The following is a 22299-nucleotide window of genomic DNA, read 5'->3' as shown; positions in this document are numbered from 1 at the left end:
ATTTCGGGGGAGGCTATGATCTTTAGACTCCTTTCTGTCCATTAAAAATAATATAGACATCTCTTCAAGTTTAAGTGAAAAATAAATGGATCTCGAATTTTTAAAAACGGTTAATTCGATATTATAATTTTTGTTCTACTACAATATCGTTCAGCCGTCTATTTTTATTAGAAATCGTTATCATATTTTCATCATGTGTGTGAGAATCCGTGCGAGCGTGTGTTTAGTCCCACATCAGTTATTTGCTGGATAGATTTTGGGTACTTATACAGGATCAAGGAACTCAAATAATACCTTCCGGCTAGCCATTTTGGGTGAGGTCCTGGGTTGTTACAAATGGTATCAGAGCAGACCCGGCCCATAACTTATGTGGACTAGGGGACACTGCAGCACGGATCCATTGGGGCTAACCACGGACTGATCGTGGTGTTTGTGATTAGATTTGAATGGATTTGTACCCTTAGCCTGACGAGGATGTCAGGGCTTGAATGGGGGAAGTATATGAGAACCCGTGCGGGCTTGTGTTTAGTCCCACATCGGTTATTTGACGGCAGCCACGGTGGCCCACGACCGCCGCCGCCGACAAGAGGGAAAGGGGAAAAGGAAGGAGAAGATGGAGTCACGAGAAAGAAGACCTCGGATCCACCACTCCCCTTCTCCAATAAACCCTAAAAAATCCCTCTCCGACCTCCCACAGTCACGATTCAACCCAACTGCCATGGATCCCGGCCAACCCGGCGGCCAGCGGCGGTGGCAAGATCCGAAAAAGAGAAGCCGAAACAAGGTACCCCTGTTTCGGATCCTTCTTCGACGGTCTCACCGGCCAAATCCCCACCATCACAGCCCTAAATCCAGGAAATGAAGCACAAGGGGCTTACCTCAGTCCGATGGGATGCTCCGGTGACCTTTCCGGCGAGAAATCGGAGGAGAAAATTCACAAGCAACTCGGACCAACTCGCACGGATCCAAAGCTTCTTCTCCCGATTTGTGGGGGATCTTCACCGAAGGGAGGAGAGGCTTTATGGCTTCCTCCACCACAGGCCGGCGCTTGGAATCGCCTCTCCTCGGCACTCAAACCCCTCCGGCGAATCAACTCACGCTGCCCCCCCCCCCCCCCCCCTCTTCCCGTTTCTTCTCCCACAATCGTGCCTAGGGCACGACCGTAAATGGTGGATGGGCCCGATCTTTTTGGGCCGGCCCGTCAACCTTTTTTTTTCCGAGGTATCACAATGTGATAATAGAACATATGTATAATTTTATTAATACACTTCTTACTAAATTAGCAAGGAGTATTTAGCTTTCGCCAGAGGTGACAAAAAAGAAAAAGGGGGAAAGGAGAGCAGAGGGAGGGAGAGAAACCTGGAAAGTGTGGATTCGAGCATAACTTCAGTACTCTCTTGAATATTAATATTCCCATGTGACGCTCGGTTCTACTGCTCCAAAAACCACAAGGCTCGTCGCTAGCGCCATCACAAGAAGTGGCGTCGTGGAGCTGGAGGAGGAGAAGACCACCTCATGCCGATCCCTGGAAAGAGAGAAGGTAGCGGCAGATGCCTTCCCAACAATAACAGTAAGATGATGCACCTAACACGCTCCTAAGAAACATCCTGACAACTTCATCTAATTCTCTTAACAAATACTAGGATAGTCAAATATTCAATAATACAAGGGCAGGGCTTTTTTGCTACTTCTCAAAAATAAATGAATAATGGGGCTTGAATTCGCATTTCCCCCATCATAGCAGAACATGGAAATTAGCATCTGCACAAATGCTTAATCAGAGACAACTTAAAAAAAAAAGAGCAGATCAATGGAATGGTTTTATGAGCAGCTATAAAGCTTCATTAGTTTTAAACATCCCATATACACTGACTGTACATATTCCTATCAGGATTTTCACGTTACAAACTATATCTCGTGAGGATGGAAGCCAAAAAGCCATCCCAACCAAATCTATCAAAGGAGAAAAAAGGTGCAATCAAGTTACTCAACCGGCTCAGCGATGGCTGTCAATCATATTTATGCTGCAGCTTCGCTCAATTCTATTACAACACAATCATGAGCAGAGACACCAAAGAGAATTAGTTTTGCAGCTTTTATCAAACATGTTCACATCATTTCCTCTATAAGCTTTGACCCAGCTCCATATACATGGGTGGTTACGCTTATGCCAAGCGGCTAATTTGTCCGACCACAATGGACTCATGCAGCAACTGTTGCTCAACTGTATGATCCACATTCTCCAAGAGCAATATTGCCACGCCCACTGTTTTCTTCCAACAAGGGGGAGCCCAGTGAGAAGACATCAGCGGAAGGGAGAGTTCATGGTCCTAGAATCTTTGGATTGTTAAGTCCATAGGCCTCACCCATTCCTGTACATAAGCCCTGCCCCATATCCCTACCCTGGGAATCATCCCGGGATCCGGTAATTGGGCATCCAAAGCAGAACCAAAGGTTCAAAGCATTGCTGGCAGTCGTCTTCACAGTTCAGGGGAACTACCAGAGGATGTTGCTGGCTCGATTCTGCCATTCTCCATCTTAGCGCTCTCAAATACTTCAAGAAGCAGATCCCGTATACGCTTTCTCAAGCCAGAAGCATCTTCAGGTTGAAACCACTTTCTACCAAACTATTAAAACAATGGGATCAATAAATGAAATAACTGAAGGACATTAAATTCTAATGCTCTATGAATAGTCGGTTTCCTAACCATGGCTAGATCTTTCTTTCTAAGTCTTTCAGGAGCCTCTTCAATAAATCGCTCCATGAAGTAAAGTACAAATAGGCCACAATCGTACTCATTTTTCTGCTGAGGAACCTGGTGGGAGAAGGCAAGTAGTATCGCATATAAGTATTTTATCACCACAGTAGTAAATTTCATAATTAGAGAAAAGCATGATGAAATGTGATTGCATTTGCACTTTGAATCACCTATTGAAGAAGGAAAAACTTTACAAAATTTGATGAGTTCATGTAACTTATAAAGGAACAAGCATTCAAACCATTAGATTATGGATAATTGTGCCAACCAACCAAACCATGTCCCGCTAATCAAACCATTAATTGCAGCTTTCTAACATAATTGATGATATAGCCTTTTTTGTCCATGACCATGTAGCACTGCTGAAGTTGGTCACAGACTTGGAGGAAAAAACATATACAGTTCATATACAGTTAACAGCAGGTCAGAAGAGTTGCTGAGCATAAAATAAAAGCCAACCCCAAATAGATTGTATGTGGATCTTTTGTTAGTGTGGTAGTGTGTTCTTCTCATATGGACAATAAAAGCTTTTCTGACATATGTGGCAGCTTATATTGGTACCCAGACCTCTAGATATCCAACAGAGTTGTAAAATTGCATTAGAATATCATGCCTATGTCATGTAACACCTGCATGCCAAGCCCAGATGAAATAGGCAGGGACACAGAGCTGATTGTAGGAAAACTGTTAAATGAAAGCTAATCAATAATGGACAACAAAGCCTTGAAGGTAGTTGTATATATTTACGTATCGACAAACAACCTTGCAGATATTTGAGCTAGCTAAAGTTACTAATCATAACCCAAGCAATGATACAAGGTTAAGCCCAAAGTACCAGATGATTAATCTCAACTAGCCATTGCACCTTAACATTTAAAATACTGAACCTTAAATTACAATGTCAAAGTTAACCTGCAGCCGCTGATACAAAACCTCTTTTAAACTTCTTTTACATTTTCTCTGGTAAAGAAAAGCCTGTCAGCTTATTCCTTCTACCCTCCTATCTAAATGAATATGTAACACTCTCAGTATAAGGTGATCAAGTGGTTTTGGGATGCCACTTCCCAGGATGGACCCCAAAATACAGTAGGTTAGTAACTTTGAGAAAAGCCATCCATCTTATAAGAACCTTGTAAAATAATTCAGCCTAGCATTTGGAAGCAACTGCCAAAGCTGTTTTCCCACCTAGGTGATGATTTATGCATTCCTTCAAAAATAAACTTATTCACAGTATGACCCTTAATGATCTTCTCGAAGGTAAGTATACAACTGCCAGCACCAAAACAAGTCTTTCCAAAAGAAGAACTTGATCATTCATTATTAAAAATAATTTTATATTTAGAACAGGAGACTTTACAAGATTAATAAGTTACTTCTATAAACTAGATGGCAATGAAAAACATGATGTTCTATAAATTACAAGTAGTTGCTTTCTGATAGAATGCTGATTAGATGCCTTTTGTGAGCATTCAAAGAAAATCATATAGCATTAAGAAATCGTCGCCAGAAGACTATTGATAAATACATGCATGGATTAGCATAGAAACTTACATTAATTTTTTTCTTCTCAATCCTTCGGGGAAGATATTTCCATATCCTTTCTGAAATTGGAACATCTGGAGGAGAAGCATTTTGATTTATGTAGTTCCATTCCTCTTTTAAATATCTACAAGGAACAAGTACAACTCAGGTTTACGTAGAAGGTTTGAAAAGTTCATTTTACTGAGAACAAGGAAATAATAATATAATATACTAAAATATAGAAACAAAACAACAATATGAAATAATGCAATTTACAGCATAAACTGATCTAACTTGGGAATATATTTTTCCTAAACAGCATGTTTTCTGCACATGGGATGGTATAACAATGACAAACATGTCAAGCATGGCACTGCCCCAGTGGATATAGTTTCAATCAACTCTGTCAATAAATTTTTCCATTAAAAAAACTACATCAGTAAATTTAGATTCTTGTGTATTACAATAATATGCAACATGGCCTTGTTTCTAAGACATCAAGAAAATGCTACATGATCTTCAGATATTACCAGCAGAAGGTGCACATCATGCTTGATGCTTGAGCCATAAAACAATACTAATATTTTAGCTGAACCAATATTATATTGATAGCCTCAGTCTCATGTCAACCATATCATTTGACCTAATCAAGAGGGGTGATAATATGAATCAAGAACTTCAAGCCAATTGATTCATTAACTTCTATAAAATGCCTAACTTTTCCCTAAAAAAAAACCTCATATAACTAATTTTATGTATTAACCTCGTGGCCTCAATTGGCCAGGTTGGATCATGAAGGTCAACTTGTCTAGGGAACACAGCTTGCTAAAATTGACAAGAGGATCACATGACTTTTTATTACTTACATGCATATGCAAGCTTGTCTTAATCGATTGTTAGAGTTCCAACGAGGGCGGTCAAATTTGGTTTGGAACTTTGGATCATAAATCTTTTAGCCTTCATGCTTGATGCTTGAGCCATAAAACAATACTAATATTTTAGCTGAACCAATATTATATTGATAGCCTCAGTCTCATGTCAACCATATCATTTGACCTAATCAAGAGGGGTGATAATATGAATCAAGAACTTCAAGCCAATTGATTCATTAACTTCTATAAAATGCCTAACTTTTCCCTAAAAAAAAACCTCATATAACTAATTTTATGTATTAACCTCGTGGCCTCAATTGGCCAGGTTGGATCATGAAGGTCAACTTGTCTAGGGAACACAGCTTGCTAAAATTGACAAGAGGATCACATGACTTTTTATTACTTACATGCATATGCAAGCTTGTCTTAATCGATTGTTAGAGTTCCAACGAGGGCGGTCAAATTTGGTTTGGAACTTTGGATCATAAATCTTTTAGTCCATTACTCCATTTAGTTAAAAGCTTAACATATAAGTCGAATATGTTGGGACAATGGATGAAATTGATTGAGCAAGATTTGTATCAAGCAGGTAAGTTAAGATTGCTTGAACAATAACTACTAGAAGGATGAGGTCACTGAATGTTGATACACCGAACTGCACCAGTGCTCCATTGATAGCAGGTCAGATTAGCATTCCATCAAGCTTCTAAAGAAACATGTCTTGAAAAGCACTTGGTGAGTTAACTATTTTTTAGTAATTGAGTTAAATGTTTTTAAGACTTGATCATTTCATTTTTTTATTTGAGAATTTATCTCTTTCTTGGTACGTACTTTGAGATATTGAAACATGGGAAGTGCATTGATCAAGCAGGAAATAATCAATTCATGCGTGGGAGCTTCGAACAAAGAACTGATAAATGAATGGCACTAATATCAAGTTGCAGCAAATCAGAAGAATTGAACCAACAAATGCCTGTTTAATTTAACAAAATATAAATAGTATGTGTATGTAATAACATTATACATACATACATATGTATATACGTATGTACAAAAGCAAGTGCACAAATATAAAAATAGAAGTTCACAATGATAATAACTGCAAACTTCTAAGGCATATTACCTTCCAACAACATCAAAAACTGAATTACTACTGTGAATCCCCAACGAGTCCAAATGAAGTATAATGGGACCAGATTCATCTTCTTTTGCTGGTATAGAAATAATCACCAAGCTCCAGTGCCAACTGATTATACAAAACCACAAAGTTTACCAAAGAAGTCAGCCAAAATAAAAACAACAATACTTCTGTCAAAGAGGAAAGTGGATATTTTCTAATCAATTGTCAGACCGTGTTAATAGAATTAATCAATATAAAATGATGTTCCTACAAGGGCAACGTCACAATGGTACTAAAATAACAAAGTAGACAAGTAGAAATGCAAAAGTTCCATGTGACCAAGCTTATGTGCCATTATTTGGAGCAATGAAAGGGAAGCCAAATGAAAAGTTGGACATGTTTTTCAGATTTCAGAGAAACAGAGGTGGCTTTATGCCAGGAAAGTCAATTAGAAAACATTTAATTAGAGGCCTGATGGAGTACTTCAAATCAAAGGGGAAGGCTAAGCAGAGATAATCAAAAGCTTTAATAAACAATGAGGATGAAAGGGATATAGAATGGGTATGATATTAATGTTGAAGACATGTACATGAGACCAATATGCCTAGAAATACTTGTGGAGAGATTAATAGTATTCTAACCAGCAATGAGTCATCAGGGTCAACTTCGATTAACCATACTTATGTTACACAAGTTCTTTATGCATTAATTTTTTTATTCCCAAGAGGAGGCAACTTGCTGCTTGTAAATGACAACACGCTAGTGACGAGATGGATAAGGGGCGACAATGAAATGCAGTTACAGAGAATCATAGTTGGGTGCTCAAAATGCAGTGAGAACTGGGGATGCTGAAGGGCAAGAATGTTAATAGTGAAGAAGGTTCAACAGATAAGGCAAGGATTGGTTAAGGACTTTGGGTCGTAGGAACCCTGAAATAATGCAGGGAGTTTGATATATGACATAATCAATTGTTAAGATGGCTTTAATTTCAAAATTTCCTAGGAATAAACAAAGTAAAGAAGGAGCATGACCATTTCAAGAAAATGACAATGCTGCTGTTCAGCATCATTCTGCATATGTATGATGCGATTACAAAACAGAGACACAGGATGGCATAAATTAAGAGATGATGGTTTGGGGAAAAAATCATCAATTAGAAGTATATATAGGTTCATCAATTAGAAATTCTACTAAGCCTAAATCTCATGCTTAAGGTGTCACTGCTTTAGCCTGAGTAGCAAATTTTCATTGAAGAAAGAAAGAAACCGAGAAGCTTAAGATCTGTCACATGCACAATAAGCCCAGGCAGCAACATGATGTATAGTGCATTGCACGCATGAGATGAGATGAACAAGTATCCTATTTTGCAAAGTGGCATCTAGCATTTAAGAGGCCTTTCAAGAAAATCTTCATAAGTTGTACAAATAGAGTTACTTGCTGAAGGAGACTGGGCAAAATTTGTACTTATCGTTGCGGGCATCTCTTGTGATAAGACCATGGTATGCCATACTGTGCCGAATTGGACGATACAGAGCACATCGTACCATTTTGGTTCGGTACTAATACACGATTCGGAGGGCATATTAATACTCGGTAAGCCGAACTGGCCCGTACCGAGCATAACGATATAGTAACAGGGTGGCACCAGTACGGCGCCCAGTACCGAGACAGCATACCTTGGATAAGATAGTTTGAAATATAGGCTAGGAGGCATGCAATCCCCACCACAACCTATGTAAGTTTGACAATACTCCCTCATATAGCAAGGAGTGGGTTATATTCTGATGGCATCTAATTGGTAACCAGGTCATCCAGCACACAAGAAGTTATCATGAACTCAAGGAAACATCATTCAAATTATACTATCTTTTAGTAAAATCAATATCTATTTGTAGCAATGGCATTCAATTTCTTGAATTTCTTATTAAAAATTTTCATGAGAATTGGGATGCATCAAGCAAAATCAAGAATAAAGTCTAGACAACTCCATCTTTTAACCTAATTAATCATATTGCAATCTTTAGTTATGTTGTATTAGGCCACCAACATGGAAAATACTTCAAGCTCAGAGTAATTAGGAGAAACACCCTTCGAACTCTTCAGAAATCCTTGTGATAATTTTTCTAATTCATTTATTAATCTATTCTCATATACCTTGCCAAGTTATTAAAATAAAAAAAAAAGCAAGCATGTTATAAGGTATGAATTTTTAGAACAATAGAATACGATGTTTCATTTTCATATTTATAAATAAAAAGGGAACTTACTCTCCATGTATTGGCAAGAAAATATACGCCTTTTGAAATATATTAACGCCTTTCCACCACCTCCTCAATTTCAAGAAACATGAATTCCTATCACCCTACAAATTACAAAACCACAGAATTAGAAATATATCAGGATTAAATTTGCTTTGATTATTGTAATAATATTGAAATGGAAAAAGAAGGCTGGGAGTGATAAGTCACATAAATTAAGACAAGGGCAGTTATGGGAAACTAAAGAAGAAAAAAATCAAGGCACCAAATTCTAGGTGGTACAGGTTTATATCTTTTGAAAAATCTCTTAATCAGAAAAGCAATTTATGATTCCTACTACTGCTGCTAAATAAAACAGACTCATTATCACCTCAATGCATCGATTTTATATTACCTTGCATGACAGAGCTTCCTCAAGTTTCCTATAAAAGTATGTGTTGAAAAAATAGTATTCCCCTCTTGGTCTACCCATCGGGGAAACTGGCCTTTGGAGGTACCTATAGAACAAGGCATTAGTTAAATAAACAGAAATATGCGTGTACATGCACACATGCTTGTCAGCATCTAAGATATAGTGACAGTTCCATTAATAAACATATCAAATGCAAATGTAAATAATGGACAACTTACTAAAGTAGGCACCAAGACAAGTAATGACCAGCGAATATAGTAAGACTGGAAATGAGCATCTTCTTGTAATATTAGATCAGTCAAACGATACAGGATAACTATCTCGGAATTTAACAGTAACAGTAATTAGTCTAACTATAGAGCTGTACCCATAAAGTTTCACATTCTCACCACTTTTCAATAAAATGGTGCAGGCAGATCACATGCAAGGATCCATGTCAAATTATGCTGGAATATGTGAACTTTATCTCATCTATAATATACAGAGAAAATCTAATAAAGAAATTGAAAAAGTTTAAGCCTTTGGTTCATTCTGTAATCAAACATAACAATGAAGTTTTTTAGCACTTTTTTTGTATCACAGGCAACATAATGTTGCTAGTGTAACAAAGAAACATAACAATGAAGAACACAAACAGAAGGCAGAGAAAACAGGGGGCAGGTTAAAACTAGCTGAGGGCATAGAATGACAAAAAAGGGGACAGGCACAAGGTTACATTATTGGCATCCATGATTTTATTGTCTGATATCTTCAACTTAATCCTCAGCCATTCACTCTGTTAAAATTAAGAATATTGCCACATTTTTCTTGGATTTTTTCCTTTTCAATTATTCCAGCCTAAGAGGCTCTTAGTTTGGATAATTTGTGTTTCTGTCAAAGAATAGAGAAAAACTTCATAATGGTTCCACAGTTATAGACTGGCAACAGCCTTAAATCTGGGTGTTATTCTCTGAGTCTAAAGAATACAGGTGGCATACTCCCAATCATGTGCACTTTGCTAAAAAGGAAAGAGGGGACCATGGAAAAAATTATACTCCATTCCATTATCTCCAACAATATTTGACAAATCTTCTGCTGTTTTAAAATAAAATTTGGTCACATAACATTAACATCCTAAATTTTTTCCAACAATGTGGTTCCAGATTTCTGCAATAAATTGTTCTTTTATTCTTAGTGGGATATAAAATGAGAAAAGATTGTCTAACATAAAAAAATGTTGACAGAAAGTTGTGTAAAAGCACACTACTACGATATGTAGTAATGAAGCTTTCCAAAAATGTTTTGAGTGAAGACATCTTTTTGTGTATGGGGGCCACTATTTTAGCTTTAAGGCTGAACCTTACTTTTGAATGCATAAAACAGGAAAAAAGTAAGAAAGAAAGAAGCAAGTTCCACCTCATCATACTTCTAGCATAACTGTACAAGTTGGCTTAATTTCAACCATAACTTTTGGAAGTGCAAACTAAACGATACTTACTGAATGTAAAAGTTCATTATGGGTGATGATAAATATGATTCAGGTTCAAGACATTTTAAGTCTGCATAAGAAATCTCAACAGATTCAGGATCATCCCTGTCCAAAAGATACAGAAATAGATCTAAATATGTTAGAATCTGGAGCTGCTATTGAGATCATTAATCAGTAACGACTCCAATTTTGGTGAAGATGTACCTCAAAGGATAATAGATTTTTGCCTCCTTCCTAGGACAAGGACAACATTCATCAATGAAAAAGCCAGATCTCAAAAAGATAACCAACATTATATATATATTATATATATATATATATATATATATATATATATATATATATATATAGAGAGAGAGAGAGAGAGAGAGAGAGAGAGAATCGAGCTACAATATGCAGACAGAAGACAGCATGCTACTCTGGATAGTTTGGTTACCATTTATCAGGGTCATCTATTTGCATTGGCTGTACAGGTTGTACTTCTTCATCCAAGAGAACCACCTCCTGAACCTGTCTTACATTTTCAAAATGATACAATCAAACTAAAAGTAACAATAATTCCACATATAAGTTGAACTATTAATGACCATGATACAAGTAAATCAACCCACAGATGCAAGAGAACCTATTTACTTTTTGTCCGAGTTAAACTAACAATAAACCTATATCAGCTACAGCCAGAAGCCTAGAGCAATAGCCATTATATCTTCGTAACTGGTTCAATGAAAATTAGGAAATGAAATAAGAATAGAAATGGGAAAAAATTGAAATGTATCAGCTATACTTGATTTATTGTCCAAAATGGTGTCTCAAAGTCTGTTTTAGTGTTTATTCTTCATATGTTCTTTTCCTTCCAAAAGAGATGGAGAAACACCATTAAGAGAATCATAAGTCTGCACTCTGTAGAGATCCATGAATAAAAACTGATGCAACACTTAGAATTAATAGCAGGGGTCCATTCATAAACATAATGTCATTGAAGGATAGTTGAAAAAATCTGATCAAGCTGATAGCAAAGTTGTAAGTTGTGGAAAAACGTATACTTTAACAAAAGCTGGATTTCTCAGCCCCATGACCACTTTTGCCATAGAGGCACTTGCATTGTGCTTGTAAGAAAATTGTTCTTGCAATTGACAAATGCATGACCCCTATTGATGGCTACAAGCTTCATATATTCTGAATCTTAGTAGACTCTGTTGAAACTATCTGGAAGGCAGATTGCATTTACCAATCCACAAATAAGAAATATCAGAAGTAAATAAATTATCCATGATATTTGGTCATTGGAGTTGGAGGCCAACGCTTTATAAAAGTAGCGATATGCAAGTTACATGGAAACAAAACACAGAAACAACCATGCAAACAAAAAGTTCAGCAGTGCTTTATGCATTTGCAAGGGCGGAACCAGAATTTTTCAATTTCAGAGGCCAGAGCTTAACAACATATTTTACTAAAAAAAAATTTATAACTAGATAACAATATGTCTTATTGTAAATATTATGGTTTTTCATTTATAACTAAAATAATGTAAAATATATCGAAATTGTTCACAGTTTAGGTATAGAAAAATATTTCTTATGGAATTTACCATAGTTGCAGAATGCAGATTAAACTCATTATGGTGAATAAAGAATATAATAATAGATGGAACAAGTACCAAAGGAACATCGGTGACCTAGTTATTGAACAGAACTTTGTTGAAAAGGAAAATTAACACTTTTGTTTCAAGTTTTTTAAGCATATAAACTGATACATCTTTTTTTTCTTGTTTTAAGAGCTTACAGGTAGCAAAAATTAAAATCACAACTTTGATTTCAAAACGAGGTCATAGATGCATATGTATTCAGCACACATGCACATGCTTAAAAAAAAGAGCCAAAAAATATCAAACCAAGGCATTTTATATGTATAAAATAATAATGATAATAAAATAAAGATGGTAGAACAAATTACCTTTGTAACTCTAATATTAATATTAACATAAACAATTGAATTAAATAAATCACGGTACCATTAAATCTTTGCAAAAGAAGAAAAGAAAGCATCCATGAAGCACAAGAATTTGGCACTTACCTTTCCCCTGGTGGAGATTTGAGATTTGTTTTGGGGGTAGTAAGGCTTTGAGAGATTTTAGTAGGCCGTTAGCCTCTGTATTTCTTAACAAAATTCAGATGCACTCAAGGAGAAACATAGACAGCTATGGTCTCCCCTGTAACTAAATCTTTCCTGTTATCATTTATGGAACTTGATAAATTCGTTCCACTTTTATTTAATAAACTCTTCTGTTTGCTTTCCTCAAAGTATGGGTCAAATTATATAGCAGGGTGTATTTAGCAAAGCTAGAGCAAAGACAAGATAAAAACATGAAAAGTGGGCCATGAGATATGGAGTCTGGAGTTGGTACAGGACAGGAGGTGGTTGGATCGTGATAGATGTGGGAAGTTTGAATAGCATAATAATTTGAGAGGATAGAAAATTCTCCCTTTCTTTATTTGAAATAAATAAGATTATTATCCACAATTTTAGGAAGGAAGAAAGGGAGCAATTTTTTAGCGTGGGATTCCTTTTTTCGGGGGAGGGGAGGGGGAGCATGGCCTCCACCACTTCCCCTGGTTCTGCCTCCATGCATCTTAACATGGACATATTTAGTTGTGACCTGTGATATTGTGATATGGTATGTGTAGGTCCAATCCCTCGTGCACATGTTAAACATTACTGAGCCCATACTGGATTGCAGAGGAGAGACAGCATGTGGGATTGGTTGAAAGTAAGGTTATAGGATAAGTGATATTGTTTGTAAGTGCGTACGTACATGCATGCATATACAGAGACATATATGTGCATACACATGTATGAAGCATATAGGAACTAATATACATAAAAAACAATAAAAATACTTTCTACTTCAGAGATATCTTCAAAAAAAAAAAGGAAAAAAAAGAAATGCCAACTAATTCACAAGCTTAAAAAATCAAATTTTTTATACATTGTTTGGATTGCCTTATCTGGATAAGGCTCCAAATATTGCCTTGGTACAAATATGGAGTGTCCAATAAAGTTGTCAACGGATAATTAACAAACATGAGTGCCTAGACAGCATCACACATATGTCAACCAAATGATAGGTCATGCCCCAAAACCAACCATTAGAATTAGCACATATGTGATAGTGGTAAGGCAACATTTTGTACCAGCGACATAAATGTACACCTACATACAGCTAACAGTGATATAATCAGATTGATATAAAACCCAAGGTTTGCGAGACACAGCAAATCTATAGATAGAGCTATAGCATGAAGCAAGACTCAAATAGAGTTCAAATATGTTCAATCAAGTAAGAATGGATTTAGGCCACAGGTGAAAACCCTTTTTTTTTAAACAAGATATAGAGATCAATATATTCCAAAGCAATACAAAAATATTTCATCCCACAACAGCCATAACAGAATACTATCTATGGAATACATTAGTGAATATTATAAATGCAAAGTATCGCAATGAATATTACAATAAAACAAGTTTGAAACACAATAACTACATGATCAACAGGAATGAAATAAAATATAATTGAGCACATCTTAAAATATCATACCCACCTTTTTTGACTTCAATTCCAATGAATCTCTAGTATCAGAAGCTCTCCTCCTACAAAGAAAAAAACATGTCGGAGAAATATCACAATAAGCCATAATGGAGACCAACTGGGTACTGAATGGCATATGTAATACAACACAACATCATTTTGTCAACGACGTTCATGCAACATATGATCTCAAGAATTAACAAAATAAATAAATATCAGGTATGCCTGACCCTAATTGATTATAACATCAAGGTTCAAAATGCCGAGGATCAATGCCATATTGACAAGGGTGGGTACCGCATGTGCCATATCAGGATCATGTCAACAAACTGTATCAATGGTACTGCATAGATTTGCCCTATACACCCTTGGCACAGTCTTTTTGTGGCCTCCATACTCTAGTTTTGCATTTTCTATCATAATTTCTTGTTTAAATACTATACTTTTGCAAGAAAGAAGGTGAGAGTACCAAGTTAAGAACCCTAATCAAGGATTTTTTTGCATATGAAGTCACTAACATGCATAAAAATCATATAAAATCACATAGATTACAACATAAAGTACATCGAAAACATATATATGTTGAGATTAGCAATTAAAATGCAAATAAACAAGAAATAATATATTTTTAATAACATTTAACAATAGTAGCACCTGCAATTCAATGTCACTCAAATGATTACTACTGTCATCAATTATCACATACCTGGCCTCTCGCTGGATTGATTTAAAATTATAATATTTTTGGCCTCTCGCACTGATGGATCTTGTGCACACCATTGCACCATTGTATAGATATTTTGGTAGCACATGCACGTCAACAATGCAAGCATGCTCTATTTTTATGAAAATTGATTTAAAAATGTTTAATAGCCCAGAAAAGTTATTCCAATGGGATTGCAAATGTCCCTTCTCAACAACATATTCGAAAATCAACTTGACACTGATTGCCCTGATTGTGTTTTTAATTTATATGAATTTTGCTTTGCATTGTGGAGATCAAGTCAAAAAATCCAAAATCTATCAATTTTGATCTTAGATTCAAACTCTAAAATATGAATATGTTGATCAAATAAGGTTTAATCTCGATTCTGACAAAGTTTCCCCTTAATTTTTCTGATTAGTCATGTATTAGTGGTTGAATTACCAAATGAAATTTTAAAAAAGAAAAGGTGTAGGGAAGAACATTACCTAGTTAAAATTATTTCTAGCTCAGAAAACGGTAGTGTGAAAACCCCTATAGCAGCTTGTCTCCTATTCCTTCCTCTTGTTTCCACCGACAAGTGGTAGACAATAAGAGAGAATCACCCTTTTTAACCCACTTCCCAGCAGTACCCAAACATACCACTCAGTTTGGGAGCAATCCAAGGTTGGTTCAGGGTGAACTAACCTTGACTTCCATCAATCTGCTCGATCTGCCCTTGATTTGGTGGTGGTTCAGGTAGTTTCAAACCTTTATATATAGGGTTTTTCACATATATGTCCCTGGAATAGTCTTGATTTGTGGATCAATATCTCCATACTTTACACTTATAAGTCTCAAACTCGTCTTTACCTTTCTCAATATAGCTTGTATTACCTTGGATGAGCATCACAATTAGACATGGAACATTGTTACAGTTCCTGGCTACACATTTTATTCCAATGGTGGAATGGTACCCAGCTTACCTTCTATAGCAGATAACATAATAAGCAGAGAGGCTTATGAAGCTCAAATGGAACTGTGTACTCTTAAGGAAGATCCTACAAGAATGCGAACACTTATAACTGCTAGAGCTGTCACTGTGATCCAACAAGCCATGGTAGTCATATTAATAGTATACCCACTAAATAAAAAATAAAACTAATACAGTAGATAGACAAAAGCATCGTCAACACATTTCATATGTCTATCTAATGTTAGCCTTGTACTTCTAATCAAGGGTTATTTTCAAAACCTCTATAACCTGTCAATTTTTTTTATACATTTCCGCTCTTCTCTGAACATTCTGCACAAATTTTGACCTTCATAGTGGGGTCATTGCCTATCGTGCACCCACTTGTACATCTCAATCGGTTTGCCATTACTTAATCCACTCAAAAATTCCTCTAACAGTTATTTCTAAGTGTTTTGTTATTTTATACAAACCATCGCAACAAAACAGGAAAATAGATTAGCTAACAAATGCCTTTATAAAAAACAGCACATAATGGTAAACCCAAAATCTAAACCTTTTTAAAAAGGTTCTACAACAATCATAAGGATACCACAGAAAGAAAGAGTCATGCAAAACAAAATGTCATAAAAGCATAATGCGGCAAGGAGAACCTTGTTACATCCTGCTCTGGAAACATAAGAACAAAACCTCTTTCTATAGAGGTATTAGAAAGCCCAGACCTTAAATACCAAAAAGATAACCATCATGATCTAACAAGCAATGATAAAATTAACCATGAATTACCAGACCCTTTCCCTGATTAAAGTATGCCATCTATCATATAAGTTCCTTATTAAATCTGAAGCTACTGTCTAGCGGGCAATTTCCACTTTCATAGGAACAGAAATCTCACATTTTCATATAACTATATGAAATTCAAGTAATCAGTAAGAATGCTAGAACAACATGTGTAAGAGTTTCCATTTATTCTACATCAATATAAGGAAAAACACGGAAGTATGAAATTAGTAAATCCAATTCGCAGAGCATTACCAATAAGGAAGTGAAAAGGAGTGTTAAATCCTATTCACATGCACATCTTATTTTAACGCTATAAATAAGAAAACACAGCAAACAATGTTAAGTTACATTTGAAAAGCCAACAATCAGTTCACCCACATATTCGAAATTATAGTTATGTAGAAAAAGCTAGAGATCTAAATATACTTGATTATTGTATCAGGAATCAAATAGGATAAGTTTGTATGGACAATGAAAGAAAGCATTTAAAGAGAAATCAAACAACAGCTAGAAACCTAAGACTCACTTTCTAGAAGAAAGGTTGGAAAGCTTTTCCCCCAAATGAGAAGTGCTAAAAGATTCCAAAGACTTGAGATCACCATTTGAAGATCTTTGTTCATCTTTGCTGGCAAGGGTGCTAGCACACAGGAAAGGTGAATCTCTGGAAGACATTCTAGCTGGTTGTGATGATATCCTAATTGGCTGTCTTCTCTCATGCACTGGGCATTCAACTTCCCTTGAACTTCCACACTTGTTTAGACTAATATCTCTCAAGTTCTTGTTAGGTGCAGCATCTGCCTGAAGAAAAGAAAGAGAAAACACCTTCACCAGCAGAACTAGAAATATTAATTCTTTAAGCAAAGATAACCTTTTTACCTTGCTCTGTAATTTTTGGAGAAACTGAGATGCAAATGAGGGCTGTGAATGTGATTCAGATATTGTAAGGTTTTCATTGGAATCTTTAATTGTACCTGAGAGTAAAAGGCACCAGCAATTTGTATTATAAAGCAAAATATATGATCATTATCGATAGTATTTGGTGAAAGTTAAAAAATAACATTTCCCTTTTCAGCAAACATGATAGAACTTAAAGAAGAAACTTATTGCCAATAGTAAAGGCAGTGATCTCTCTTTTCCATCTATGTACTTTTCTCATGCACGTAATGCAATCCTGTTAAGGCAATAAACTTGGGCTGAAAGATCACTTTGCCCTCCTTAGTTAACTTATTTAGTAGAATTGGAGCAATGGTAAGGTTACTCCACTGTGACCTGATGATCATGGGTTCGAAACATGGAAAGAAACTCTCCGCACGCAGTGATCTGCATAAATCTGACATTCCCTAGACCTCGCAATGGTGGGAGCCTCATCCATGGACCACAATGTTTTTCTAGTTCACTTATTCAGGAGATGATCTATTTACTTATTTAACATATGACCACATCCTCATGTTTGAGCTTTTTAAGGTTGTCATTCAAATTCTTGGCACATGTAAAAACTTACCACATTTGTCTTGCATCTAGGTACACTGTCTTCACCACACCTGTAGCCGAGTCCATGTAACATGGATGTCAAGATATTTAGCGATGAACTCAGCACAAACTTGACAAAGGAGAGAAGCAAAACTAGAAAGCATGTCAACATGACAAGTCCAAGAAAATGGCAACTCGGTCAAAAAGCTAACAACATGACAAATTGAAGAGATTGATGAAAGTGATCGATGCAGCAAAAAGACAGTTCTTACAGGAAGGACATCCAATAAAGTACCTCAACAAATACATGACAAGTTTTTCTTTTGTATAACTTCTTTAAGTCTATATAACGCAGCAAAGAGAATTTCCTAATATCAGCGCTCACCCTTGTATTGCATTTTGATGGTTGTGAAGGCAGCGATTTTATAAAAAAAAAAAAAAATCAAACATGCAGCAGGAAACACCACCATCTATTAGGGTTCGCTCTCCCCCCTCCTTTCCTTCCCCCTCATTTCATCCATTTTTCCAGTTAAACCAGGAGGTAAAATCAACTTCAAAATGAGTTAGCCTCTGTTTCAAAAGGATGCCTATAAAGCATTGCTACAGTAATACTATTTCCGCATTTATTATCCAATAATGTGCCCTCTATTAATACACGTTCCCTTGAATGATTTTCATAAATTAATCCAGATCCCTTAATGCAAGAGATTGTTTCTGGACTTTGTTAAAAATAGGGCTGCAAACAATAGCTATTCGTGAACAATTCGGGCTCAGCTTGCAAATAGGTTCATCTCATTCGTCTAGGAAATGAGCCAAGTTCCATCAACTTTTGAAGCTAACCTCAGAAAAAAGCTGACCTTGAACACTTCAGCCTTACAAAAATAAACAGAAGCTCACTTTGGCTTGGATCAGCTGGATAACAATCTCTTTCAAACCCAGTTCAATTTACAAATGAGTCCTTGCTTGAAAATATATTGTCAAACTCTACTTGAGCTCAACTACGCCTTTCATGTAATGAGCCAAGATGAGCAAATTAGTACTTCACTTGACTCAGATCTTGCACCCCTAGTTATAGTAAGTAAAGCACTTCATAATGCAAAAGGTAATCTGGTGTCTTTTGTTTGTCAACATCCTGAGTTCCTCATGATGTACAACAATGTTTGTCATAAATCTTCTACAACATCGTCCTCTTCTCTAAGAGCTTAATTATAAGAGATGATTGAGGGCGGAGCAAAGGAAATTCTCCAATTTTATTGTAGAACTTAATGCTGGTTTGCAATTGCCCAACTCTACAACATACAAAGACAAAATTATTGCTACCATCCACATATAAGTTGCTAATTTGAGACCCCTACTTAGGGTTGCAATTGGGTCAAGTGGGTCTAGCTCTAGCTTAAGTCAGATCTAACATGAGTTAGCTTCACATCTAAGATCCAAATCCACATATCACCCATCCAGTTGGAGTTTCAGGTTGGTTTAGTGTTGCATCTCTGTTTGTGTCAGGTCCAGGTCATTCTCAGTTAAGAGATCTGGGCCGCGTCTCTGTTTATTGAGTCTAGTTGGTCCATTCAGATCTACCATATCCTTGTCCATTGGCATGATCTATATCCTAAATTAAATGGAGTGTAAGTCTTAGATTGGTTTAAAACCCATGAGTCTGAACTTCAGTATGGGCCATGTCCAATTCAAGTATGAACCAGATTTGGGTCTTTCCAGACCATCTGTACCTCTAACCATGTCCGAATGAAAAGTTAAACATAACACAACTACCATTTGTGCTTCATCACATATCTAATTAAACTTCTAGCCACCAGCATAAAAAGATGGGAGAGAGAATATCTCCTTAAACCATACTAAAATCAGAACATCTATGCAAGTCTCTTCAATAAAGATTAAGAAGAAGGTTATCCTGATGTAGTTTTAACTTTTAAGTTCACATATCCCAATTTTGGGCAGAAACATTGTCAGAAGATATATGGGCGGCATCTCCTTGTTGAACATCACACTAGCCTTTGCCTAGTCCATTTTGCAAATAAAACCCTAAAAGCTACTTCTATTTCCAATTCGGATACACTAACAGTCCAGAATAAAAATGATTCAACACTGCCTGCCATTTAAGAGCAATTTTGGCTGTAAAAGATCAACTTCCTAAGCGCCTTTCTTAATCGGGTTACAAAGATTATCAAGAAAATATTGTACACCCTATTTGGTACACTTATTGACTTAAAATCGAAATGCACTCCAGTTCCTTGCTATGGATGAAATCTGGAAATTTGTTGGATTCGATTACTTAACAAATAAAATGTAGGGACAGGAAGCTTTCATGCAACCTAAGTATCTCCACAATTACCTCCCAAAATTTCATGATAACAAGGGATATCAATCTAGCACATGACACTGTCTCTAGCATTGCCATTTTAACTTATTAGTCTTTAAATTCTCTTCCAACTCAGACACCTCTTCCTCCTAAAGTATCAAGGTCCAACCATTTCAAATATCACTCTCCAAAATTAGAATTAATCAATTTTTTTATGCTATTACAGAATTCTGGGCTGTTGAAACTCAAGGGAGTATGCATTGTGTTTTCCAGAATGAACTCCTTAGTAAATTTATCAGAAGTTGTCTTGCAAGGGAAACTCATGATAGCCAGTTTTGCTCTGTCCTAACCAACCTTTAAAAAAAAAGACTATAACAAAATATTGTGCAAAAATGCATTCTATAAAAACAATATTTTTCAATATTGAAGATATACTAATAACTTTGTACAATTAATAAGATTCATGATGCTAACACCATTAATTTCTGAATCCCATTATTTATAAATCAAGATCCAATATGAATTTGATGAGTATTTGGAATACTACAATGCCTAGAAGAAATGTCAACTTAAGAAATATTCAGACATTAACAAAAAGGTAAATAGGACATGCTATTTTAATAAACATGGTAAACAGATAGAAATGCCATTTTTCCATTAATAATCATTAATGATTTTTCAATTTATTGTGGAAATCTCAAAGCCCACCAGATGATTCTGTGGTTATTGACTGCGCAGCCCTGTCGCATTCTCCACCATTCTGAAAGAATGAAGAAGAGGCAACAAAATATCCAGCATTATTGTTCAGAAACTAGAAAGTAAAACAAGGTAAAGCATTTAAAATGAATTTTGATGGTCTATAATATATATAGCAGCTTTGCTCCTAAATAGAATGATCTGGCAAGCTTGTATTTTGTCTCACTTTCTCAGCCGCTCAAGTGATAATCTTGCATGCATCACTAACCCTTCTTATACCAGCTAAAGAGGTTTATTTGCAAGAATATCTCAATCAGGTTTTCTTTCCCCCTATCTTCTTTCTCATTTTGCTCTATTCTTTGCCTATTGTTCGTGTCAATTTCTTTAAGGATTTTGTCTTATTCTCTCAGCCTTTCAAGTAGGATCTTGCATGCGTCACTAAGTCTTCTTCTTCTTATGCCTACTAAAGAGATTTATTCGGAAGAATCCCTCAGTCAGGTTTCCTTCTCCCTATGTTTTAACATTCTCAATTTATTGCATCCTTCTCCTTCGTTCGTGCCAATTTCTTTAAGGATTCATCTCCCATTGCCCTCCCCACCCCCACCCCCCCAAACTCTATTCCATTTATTGGATTTTTCAATTAAAAGCACTTCTTTTCAAGAATCTCCAGTCCACAATCCTCACTCCCTCAGTAGCTTGTCTTCTCATACCTCCTAAAATCCACAAGATCATCACCTATCCGTCTGGGACACTACGGTTTCCGTTCTCTCTTCATCTAATCATCGTCCACCTCATTCTTGATCCCTATCTCCATCCCTCCCCTCTCTTCCCTTCAAGCCGATCCAAACCCAAAACCCCAGATCGTAATCCCTGGCAACCAACGCCAAAGTTCCGATCTTTGATCGCCTACCTTGCGGTGCGGGGCGAGCTTCCGGCGGTCGAGCTCGTCATGGAGCTGCCGGAGGTGGGCGCGGAGCTTCACGCCCTTGTCCGGCAGCCGGCCTCCCATCCCCAAGGAGAGAAGACCCACCACCCTCTGGACCTTCTCCTGGATCTGGTGATCGGAGAGCTCCGCCACCAACAACGCCTCCGACTCCCCTCCATCGCAGCCGCCATCTCCGCCGCCGCCCGCCGCCATCTCCGCCGCCGCCTCCACCTCCGGCATCGGCGCGTCCTCTTTTCCCGGCAGCGGCTCCCTCCGGTCGAGAGGGAGACGCTCCTCCGCCGCCATCTCCGCCAAAAACCAGAGCGATTGGAAGTGAGCGAGAAAATAGAGGGATTTGGGGTTTGCTGGTTCCGGGCACCCGCAGACGGATACAAAATAGCGACGGAAAGGGAATGGGCCTGCGCGTGGGGAACGCTTCCTAAATGTTGATGCGGCT

At 36.9% G+C, this 22299-nt stretch overlaps 1 protein-coding gene across 9 annotated transcripts in view; it reads right to left on the bottom strand.

Annotated features, from left to right (window-relative positions):
- The window catches only part of LOC103705845 (ubiquitin-like-specific protease 1D), a 23234-nt gene extending 935 nt beyond the window's left edge, over nucleotides 1-22299 (bottom strand). For 2 of the 9 annotated variants that reach the window (XR_015973797.2, XR_015973796.2), the window contains exons 1-12: nucleotides 21828-22269; nucleotides 20930-20981; nucleotides 17311-17405; nucleotides 16961-17256; nucleotides 14010-14058; nucleotides 10847-10920; nucleotides 10615-10644; nucleotides 10420-10515; nucleotides 8925-9027; nucleotides 8540-8634; nucleotides 6276-6398; nucleotides 4311-4425 (exon numbers count right to left, since the gene is read on the bottom strand). Coding sequence is in view for 7 of the 9 variants with exons in the window: in XM_026804178.4 (XP_026659979.3) it covers nucleotides 2481-2627; nucleotides 2709-2816; nucleotides 4311-4425; nucleotides 6276-6398; nucleotides 8540-8634; nucleotides 8925-9027; nucleotides 10420-10515; nucleotides 10615-10644; nucleotides 10847-10920; nucleotides 14010-14058; nucleotides 16961-17256; nucleotides 17311-17405; nucleotides 20930-20981; nucleotides 21828-22148 (1704 nt within the window). In the remaining 2 variants the exon portion in view is untranslated. Of the gene's footprint in view, nucleotides 1-1819; nucleotides 2628-2708; nucleotides 2817-4310; nucleotides 4426-6275; nucleotides 6399-8539; nucleotides 8635-8924; nucleotides 9028-10419; nucleotides 10516-10614; nucleotides 10645-10846; nucleotides 10921-14009; nucleotides 14059-16960; nucleotides 17257-17310; nucleotides 17406-17935; nucleotides 18095-20929; nucleotides 20982-21827 lie in introns of those variants that run through there. The other 7 variants (XM_088711999.2, XM_008789726.6, XM_026804178.4 and 4 more) reach the window with 7 other exon arrangements.

The sequence above is a fragment of the Phoenix dactylifera genome, chromosome 15 (genome assembly GCF_051530095.1).
Source record: "Phoenix dactylifera cultivar Ajwa chromosome 15, Ajwa_hap1_PhDact_Kaust_v1.1, whole genome shotgun sequence".
Classification (NCBI taxonomy): domain Eukaryota; kingdom Viridiplantae; phylum Streptophyta; class Magnoliopsida; order Arecales; family Arecaceae; genus Phoenix; species Phoenix dactylifera.
Note: the sequence above shows the minus strand (reverse complement) of the source record. Positions and strands in the feature narration are given on the sequence as shown.